The sequence below is a fragment of the Lotus japonicus genome, chromosome 4 (genome assembly GCF_012489685.1).
Source record: "Lotus japonicus ecotype B-129 chromosome 4, LjGifu_v1.2".
Lineage (NCBI taxonomy): Eukaryota > Viridiplantae > Streptophyta > Magnoliopsida > Fabales > Fabaceae > Lotus > Lotus japonicus.
Genome location: NC_080044.1, coordinates 51689461 through 51699330, shown reverse-complemented (window position 1 = coordinate 51699330; position 9870 = coordinate 51689461). Strand labels below are relative to the sequence as shown.

At 36.5% G+C, this 9870-nt stretch overlaps 1 protein-coding gene across 1 annotated transcript; it reads right to left on the bottom strand.

Annotated features, from left to right (window-relative positions):
• Positions 1-3864: 3864 nt before the first annotated feature.
• Positions 3865-4980, bottom strand: LOC130712922 (two-component response regulator ARR14-like). Its single transcript, XM_057562734.1, has 4 exons — positions 4926-4980; positions 4602-4769; positions 4429-4505; positions 3865-3966 (listed from the first exon to the last, which is right to left on the bottom strand). Exons 1-4 carry the CDS (start codon positions 4978-4980, stop codon positions 3865-3867), a joined length of 402 nt encoding a protein of 133 aa, XP_057418717.1.
• Positions 4981-9870: the final 4890 nt, after the last annotated feature.

Genomic DNA, 9870 nt, shown 5'->3' with positions numbered 1-9870 from the left:
CAGAAAGGTAGCTACACCAGCGACATCAAAGTGGTTTTGGACGTTGATGTCTACCACCTCAAGAATCAGCGAGAAGTGGTTGAACGACCATGGGCCTGTTTGAAGCACTACATCACGGTCTTGTTTCGACGCATACTTGAAAGTGTAGAGGTTCTCCTCTACTTGGCGAATTTCCACGCCGTTACGAGACTGCCAGAGATTTTTGAAAACATTATGAAAGGTCCTATTAGTGAAGGACTCCCTGTAGAGAAGTTTTCCAACGAGCCAAAGATCCTTCCCAACCCAAGGGTTAACTCGTAACGGCCCCAGATTAACCACCTCCGCCTCTAAGTCGGACATCACCACCTTCTTGCCCTTGTCCATGAGATACCAGAATTAGCAACCACACAACAGTAGTTGTTGTGCGAGTGGAAAAAACCAAATTGCTATTGCAGCTGTAAAGGAAATACTATGAAAGAGGACGTGGAGATGTGCTCCCCGCCGTTAAAAAACCCTAATATGGGTGCTGAAACCTATTCGTCGCCACCTAGTCAGAAACCCTAGCAGAGCTGTGTCTAATTAGAATTGTACTATATAATAATCAACCAGTACTAGTTTTATTAGTGTTCTATAGTTTTACTTCTAAACATATTTTTTATATTAATATTTTAATCACTAGTTTATATTTCTTTAAAGAAATATCACAAAAAATATGTTTTTACTTAATAAGCCTATTTGGTTTGGTCATTTTTTGTTTTCATTTTCACTGAAAACAAAAAATAAAGTGGAAAACGTGTTTATTTACGTTTTTGAAAATGTTTCCAGAGAAAATATTCTCAAAAATAGGGGAAATTTGAAAATAAAAAATAATTGTTTTCATCATTTTCTGTTCAAACATGAGAAAATGAAAACACGACAAAACACGGTGGCAATCTTGCGAATTAGTGAATTTTTAATTCAATTTGTTATTTAGGCTTTCGAAAACCTTTCCATCCCGTGTTCGATTCCCCAAATAGCAATTGCATGTTCTTTTACAATATAGGAGTAATAAATTTCATCATTTATTTTAAATTGGAATACACATACTGTTTTGCCTTTGAAGGCTAAAAAGCATTTTTGGCCCCTGATGTTTCAAGTTTGTGCAAATTCTGCCCCTATCTATTTTTGTCGATGTTTCTACCCCTCGTGTTTTCAAACAGTGCATCGTCTACCCCTGGGTAGACGATGCACTGTTTGAAAACACGAGGGGTAGACGATGCACTGTTTGAAAACATGAAGGGTAGAAACATCGAAAAAAATAGAGTAGGGGCAGAATTTGCACAAACTTGAAACATCAGGGGCCAAAAGTGCTTTTTAGCCTTTTTTGAATGTATAATACGCATACTGGACAACACTATAAATTAGTGGATAATATTAATGTGTACTATAAACAAATATATTATCAATATATGTTAGTTTTGATAAGGAAACGAATTTAATTTGTATGTTTTGATAGTGTAAAGAGTTTTACACATATATTCAATCAGATTTCTTCATTTAAATATGACATAGCAAATTGATGGATTATAATTAAATGAGTATATAAATCTTTTTTATACGGTCAATGCATAGTAATTAAATTTAAAGAAAATAAATTTGATATATGTTTTTACTTATTTACAAATAAATAAATTCTTAATATCATTAACGATTTATATTATAAATTTATTTACGAACTGTTCATTCATACAATACAAATATCATATTGTTATTATTATCATTATTATTCAAACTTTGACATTTAAAGTTTATATAAAAATATAATTCATAAAATTTTATTGCAAATGGCTAAACCAAACACGTTTCCAATATTTTCCATTTTTAAAAATGGAAAATAGGAAGTCCAACCAAACATGTTTTCTTTATCTTGAAAATTTAAAAATGAAAGCAGTTTTCAGAAAATGAAACTAAGAAATGAAAATAGAAAACATTTTCTCAAACCATCTAATGGTAAACAAGTTAAACCCATAGAAAATGGGGGTATAAATTTGAATCCCGAAAAAATATTTATTGGAAGAAATATGTAACCGTTTTTTGAACGGTTAATGACTTTCGTCAAAAATAATAATAATTATATGATCAAATGTACTAGAGTTTGATTTTAAAGCCTCCCATTTCTTTTAAAAGAATATAACTTAAATTTATGCATATGTAAATATGTCATGTGAGAGTCCATTAGAAATATAATAGAAAAATCATAGATTCTATATCATAGATCATAGATATCAAATGAGGATTCAAACTATTAATCATTATGTAAATTTTTTAATTTGAACAGCATAGATTCTATCAATATTAAGATTATAAAGCACAAAGATAAATAGTGCTCGATTTAGTATTTTTAAATTAGGAATTGTTTTTTTTTAAAAAGGAATTGCCAAAAACAACTTAACCATAAACCTCAAAAATTAAAATTTAGGTAATATGTCACATGTAAAACTAGAATAGAGCAAATGTGTCGCCGAATTGGGTGAAGTCCCTATGTGAGCATGTAGAAAACTTTAAAACCCTCGTAATGTAATATTTTGGTAAACTTTGAAAATAATATGTGCGGGTTGGCCCTATCTAGCCCGCATTATTCGTGGGCCTGAATGGGCTAAGGCTTAACGGCCCACACTTAATAGTAGGGCTATGTGGGTTAGGGCCAAGATTGAGGGGTTTGGGTGGGACCCTAAGGCTTGGGATCAAATTAACAGCTCTACTCATACTCCTTAAAACTTACTATATTCCTCTCTTGCCATCGGGCAATTCTGCGTTTATTTTTTCATGTTAGAAAAAAATTGAAAAAAAGTTACCATAAAAGTAAGGTGTCATATGCCTTAAAATAGAGGAGTGTGTACTATGATTCACGGAGTTCATAAAAAATTTCCTTAAACAAGTGATTATGAGGGTACGAAGCTACTATTTTACATGAGTAAAATTAGAGCAATGAAATAACTAAATAAGGAGTGTTCAATTGTGCTTCTTTAGTTTATTTTAATTTAAAATGTAATCTTACTTGATATTTCTTTTAATTGTTGACTTCTATATTTGTTCAATGAGAATTAATAGACAAAAACAGGACAAGAAAGAAAACAATTAACAAATTGTTGTATCAATTCATATCCATTTTGTGATTAGAAATCATATTAATTCACACACGTATTGCACACTTAAAGTCATTGAATTAATGATGATCCTGAAAACTTGGTTAAGTTCCAACTAATTTCAATAAACCACAAGATATGAATGTAAATCTAAGGTTCAAGATCATGAAGATGTTGATAAGATCATGATGGATATCCTGATGAGGTTGGGAGATCCTCTAGTGGCATAGAATAATTTGGATCTTGGTTCAGTGTGTTACATTCAATCATATAGGTGCAGCTATTCTCAACAGGTGCAACATAAGGAACAACTTGTGAATCATGACCAGATGTAGAAGAACCATAGGGAACAACTTGTGTAATAACAGGCAATGATGGGGGAAGGGTAGCTCACTTGGTGAACTAAGGGAAATGAATGGATTTGCAAGGTGAAGGGTTGGTGTTCAAATCCTAGCGAAGGAACTAATTTATTAACAATTAACAATTAACATTTACCAATAAAAAAAGGCACTGATGAAGATCTCTTCAAATGTGTGTTTTGAAGATGCTGAGTTGATAAGAAAATGTTTCTAACTTTGTTGTTGTCCACAGGAAACTAGGCAATGCCAAAAAAGTTACTTGACCTAGGCAACATCACATTGTTATTATAACAAATAATTGGTGTTTGAGAAGATTGAAAACCATTATTTGAATGAATTTGCCTCAGTGCCTGTTGCTGAATTTGCTGATGCTGCAATGTGTTATTCAACCATTGAAACTTTCAGAGCATTTCAAGTGGAAATTGTTCAGAAGCAACCAAAGCTTCAATTCCATTCTGTTGTCGTGCCTCTGCATTGGATCTCTTCACAAAGTTTTTAAATTTCTGCCAAATCAATATTTCAGCATTGTTAATGATAATCTCAATTACTGTTTAGAAGCACAAAATTCAAGTGTTTAGTGAGAACATGCTTGATTCCTATATTTCATGTAAGCTTCTACATGCCTGATGCTTTCAATTAACTACATGTTTGGCTATATGGCAGAAAACAATGATGAAGCGAAAACCACATTGCTTATGTACACCTAATTTTGGCCCATTGTGATATTTCATTGTATATAAAAAATGCGCTAAATCATTTCATACTGAATCATTCAAAATTCTTATTTTGAAAAAAAAAATTACAGATAGATAGATAGCTGTGAAATGCCTTCTTGACACTAAACCAGAAATCCTGAAAATTTTGTGTGATATTCCATGTGAGTTTTGATTCATCATAAGAAAATCTATCTAACACATGTAACCAAATGTGAAACTAAGGAAAATTTAAGGAATACAAAAGCAAACCTGCAAATGACTTGCAACATTCTCTATTGTCAAATCAGGAATATTCATGACTTCAAGAATTCTCTTTGGCTCAGCCTCTGGAAAAAGAAAAAAAAAACAACAAAAGCCTTATCACACTAAGACGCTGGCGAAGACTAACAAAGAAATGAAAAAAATTTGACGAAGAATCATACTATGAAGCCCGAGTTGCGTGACAGCCCTCACGAAGTGTTCATGCAGTTCTACTGACCAAACTATACGACGCTTCTTTGGTGCAGGTGCGTAGCCATTAATCTTTGACTCATCAACCAAAACTTCTTTTGTTGAAACGTTCTCTTTCGTGGATGCATCATCAGTAATACCTTCATCAGTAACAGAAGAATCAGAACTCCTTCTTTTCCTATCATACTATTCCAAGCTGGTAATATTTTCTTCCTTAAATGCTCTCCTCATAACATGCTGCCATATGATCCTGAATTGCTCCTCTCTCAAAGGCTTGATAAAAAATTCACTAGCACCATTTGTAATAGCCCTCATGACAGCATTTGTTGTAGATTCCTCAGGCATAGACATCACTGCACAAAGATCACAACGCGCTCATTATTGACATTTCGTGAAATCGATACATGCTATTTGTTGGAACATGTTGCCATGCATTTTGTCAAAACAACCGATTGTCGAAGCAGATGCCGTGGCATCTGACCTCGTGAAGCTAGGGCATCAGTCCTCAGCTTGTGTTTATGTTGTGGGCCCTCTGAAGATTTACTGAAGATATATTTTTGAGTTACTTGAGGAGCAAGTATCTATTCCAGAAGGGTTTATTTGTTGGGTTGTTATTTGTTGAAACAATCTTTGTTAAAAGATTGGTTTCTATCCTTACTTGTGCAATAAGATACCAAATCTATCAAGATTGCGTTTTGAATTGTTGTTACTGCAATCTGTTTCTTCAGCCCGTGCCAACCCTAAAGCCCATGCTACCGCTGCTGAAGTCTATAAAAGGATGAAGACCTAAAACGTGAAGACTGTCGAAGCTGATAGAGAGAGATCGAGTGTTTTAGGATTTGTTAGTTGTGCTTTGTTCTTTGTTAGTTGTGAATCTGTCTTTGCTCACTGATTCTATAAAGCAAAGAGAGATTCTGTGTGTTTGATTGCGTTCAAACTCTACTTGCTCATGGTGTTCACCAATCACTGTGGCAGTGATTGAGAGAAAGTGAGAGGGGCTCTCATACTTAGGTTGAGATTCTAAGTAGAAATACACTGGGTAGATTAGGAAGTGAACTATGAACTGAGTCGTTCATGAGTGTCTGTAATTCCTGAATCTTGAGATAGTGGATTTCCTTTCTTTGGGTGCAAACCCTCCAGACGTAGGTGAAAGTTTTCACTGAACTGGGTTAACAATTACTGTGTGTTATTGTTTCTGTTGTTAAGATTTGTTATACTGTTAAGCGGTTGTCGAACCTCTTGTCCCAGCATATTGCAGGACAATCGTATCAGAGGGAACCTGAATTACAATTGGTATCAGAGCAGGAACCCTGTTCTGGTTGGGTGAGCTCCAGGGAGTTTTATTCAAGTTCTCATGGATAACAAGGAGGGAGGATCAGTCAATAGGCCACCAATTCTGGATGGTACTAACTATGACTACTGGAAGGTTCGCATGACAGCCTTTCTCAAATCAATTGACAACAAGACTTGGAAAGCTATTGTCAAGGGTTGGAAGCACCCCACTAAGGCTGAGGTTGAAGCCACCTCTACTACTGTTGTGGAAAAACCTGAAGAAGAATGGACCAGTGTTGAAGATGAAGCTGCTCTTGGAAATTCAAAGGTTCTAAATGCTATCTTTAATGGAGTTGACAAGAATATGTTTAGGCTGATCAATACGTGTACTGTGGCAAAGGATGCTTGGGAAATTCTGAAAACTGCACATGAAGGAACTACTCGAGTAAGGATGTCAAGGCTTCAGATGCTTACTACTCAATTTGAAAATTTGATGATGACTGAAGAAGAGACTATTTCAGAATTCCACATGCGTGTCCGTGACTTGTCTAATGCTTCATTTGCTTTGGGAGAACCTATGTCAGATGAAAAGCTTGTAAGGAAGATCTTGAGATCTCTTCCTCAGAATTTTGCTATGAAAGTCACTGCAATTGAGGAGGCTCAAGACATTGAGAACATGAAGGTTGATGAACTTATTGGTTCTTTGCAGACATTTGAGTTGAAACTGAGTGGAAAATCTGAGAAGAAGAATAAGAGTATTGCTTTTGTGTCAAACACTGATGAAGGTGATGATGAAGATTGTGAGGGTGAAAATCTTTCTGAGGCTCTGGCCATGCTAGCAAGAAAATTCAACAGAGCATTGAGAAAGATTGACAAAAGAACCAGGCCTAATGTCCAGGACATGAAGTTCGATAACAAACCCAAGTTTTCTAATTCACAGAGGAAGACCAAAGAAGAAGAAAGATCTGGTCAGAATAAAGGAGTGCAGTGTCATGAATGTGAAGGATATGGCCATATCAGGTCTGAATGCGCCACCTATCTAAAGAAGCAGAAGAAAGGTATGATGATAACTTGGTCAGATGAAGACACTGAAGATGAGGAGGAGATATCTGCAAACAAAGTCAATGCTTTCTCTGGAACCATCTATTAGTCTGATACAAGTGATGAGGACATTACAGATGAGGAACTGGCTGAGGCTTACAAGCTATTGCACATCAAGTGGGAAGAAGCATGTAAACTTGTGAGAGAAAAGCAAAGTGAGATAGAACAACTTGTCTCTCAGAATGAAAGGCTGAAAGAGCTCAGCACAAAGCTGAAGGAAGATCTGGAGGAATGGCAAAGTAAGTTTAATAATGCTGATGTGATGGAAAAGGCTAATCTAGTGTTGATTAATGCAGGACTTCAAGAGGAAGTGGCAACTCTGACAAGAAAGCTTGAAGCTACTCACAAATCTGTCAGAATGTTGAACAGTGGTTCTGATATGCTTGATGAAATTCTGAAAGAAACTAGCAAGCAAGGAGGGAGTTTGAAGGGAATCGGCTTTGACTATAGAACAGCAAACAAAGAAAATCAGAAAGGTTCAAAGAAATTTGTGTCTGCTGCAAAACAAACTGAATTCAAGAAGCCCAGAAATTATCAGTTGTCAGATTCATTGCCTCGACATGTACCTCTGCATGTGAAACCCCAGCTTAAGCTTGACAAAACTGTACCTTGGAAGTGTCACTACTGTGGTAAGAATGGTCATATAAAGCCCTAGTGTTACAGGTTATATGGTTATCCTCAGATGCACGATAAAAGGCATGTTTAGATGAGGAAGCAATGGAAGCCCAAGGGTGAAGTCAGATGTCAGGTAGCTTACACGTCTTTCAGAGCATCATCAAAGGAAGATTGGTATTTTGATAGTGGCTGCTCAAAGCACATGACAGGAAACAAGAGCTTCTTGCAAGACATCAGAAGTCACTCCACCAACTATGTTACTTTTGGAGATGGAGCTAAAGGAAAGATCAAGGGAGTAGGAAAACTTGTTAGCACAGAATCTCCTAACTTGAACAATGTGTTACTTGTAAATGGTTTAACAGCCAACCTAATCAGCATAAGTCAACTGTGTGATCAAGGATATGATGTGAAGTTCAATAAGATAGAATGTGTTGTGACCACTGATGATGAGAGAGTTATGATGAGAGGAGTCAGATCAAAAGACAACTGTTATATGTGGACATCAGAAGAAAAAGCTCATGTTTCCAGATGTTTGTTAACTAAAGAAGATGAGGTGAATGTATGGCATCAAAGACTAGGACATCTCAACTACAGGAGCATGCAAAAGATTCTTGCAGATGAAGCAATAAGGGGATTGCCCAATTTGAGCTTGGGAGAAGGAAAGCTATGTGGAGAATGTCAGATTGGTAAGCAAACCAAGGTGCCACACAAGATGCTCCAGCATCAGACCACGACAAAGGTTCTGGAATTGCTTCACATGGATCTCATGGGTCCCATGCAGGTTGAAAGCTTGGGAGGAAAAAGGTATGTGTTTGTCTGTGTAGATGATTTTTCAAGGTATACATGGGTTGAATTTATGAGAGAAAAATCAGAGACTTTTGAAATATTCAAGAATCTATGTATGAGACTTCAGAATGAGAAGGACTGTGTGATTGTGAGAATCAGAAGTGATCATGGAAGGGAGTTTGAGACTTCAAAATTCTTGGAGTTCTGTGGAACAAAAGGTATTAGCCATGAATTTTCTGCCCCCATCACTCCACAGTAGAATGGGATAGTTGAGAGGAAAAATAGAACTCTTCAGGAATCAGCTAGAGTAATGTTACATGCTAAGAAGATTCCACACCAGTTCTGGGCTGAAGCTATGAGTACTGCATGTTACATACATAATAGAGTCACCATCAGGGCAGGGACATCCTCTACACAGTATGAGCTATGGAAAGGTAGAAAGCCGTCTGTAAAATACTTTCACATATTTGGAAGTAAATGTTATATCCTTGCAGATCGTGATCCTAAGAGGAAGCTTGATCCGAGAAGTGATGAAGGAATTTTCATGGGGTATTCTATGAACAGCAAAGCTTATAGAGTGTTTAACTCTCGCATAAGGACCATGATGGAATCTGTGAATGTGACTGTGGATGATGAACCAAGCAAGAAGGAAGAAGCAATGTTGAATGACGATGATGATGGTGCTGATGTTCCAGCCGAAGCTCCAGCAACCGTCCTCGACAATGAGTCAGAAACAAGTGCTGATGAAAAGGAAGACAAAGATATCACGTCAAACAAAGCTCCATCAATCAGGATTCAGAAGAATCATCCTCAAGAAAACATTATTGGTAATCTTCAAGAAGGGGTGACTACCAGATCTAGAAGTATAATTGCTTACAGTTGTTTCATCTCTAAGATAGAACCCTAGAATGTCAATGAAGCTCTCACTGATGAATACTGGATAAATGCTATGCAAGAGGAGCTAGAGCAGTTCAGGAGAAATGAAGTGTGGGAGTTAGTGCCTAGACCTGAAGAAGTAAACATCATTGGCACTAAGTGGATTTTCAAGAACAAATCAGATGAAACTGGAACAGTCACAAGGAATAAAGCAAGGCTAGTTGCTCAAGGATATACTCAGATAGAAGGAGTTGATTTTGATGAAACCTTTGCTCCAGTAGCTAGACTGGAATCTATAAGACTCTTGTTAGGTGTTGCTTGTCTCTTAAAGTTCAGACTTTATCAGATGGATGTGAAGAGTGCTTTTCTGAATGGCTATTTGAGTGAAGAAGTTTATGTTGAACAGCCTAAAGGATTTACAGATCCACATCATCCAGATCATGTGTACAAGTTGAGGAAGGCCTTGTATGGCTTGAAGCAAGCACCTAGGGCTTGGTATGAAAGGTTAACTGAATTCCTTGTAAGCAATGGTTACAGTAAGGGTGGAATTGATAAAACTCTGTTTGTGAAGAATGACAAAGGTAAGCTCAT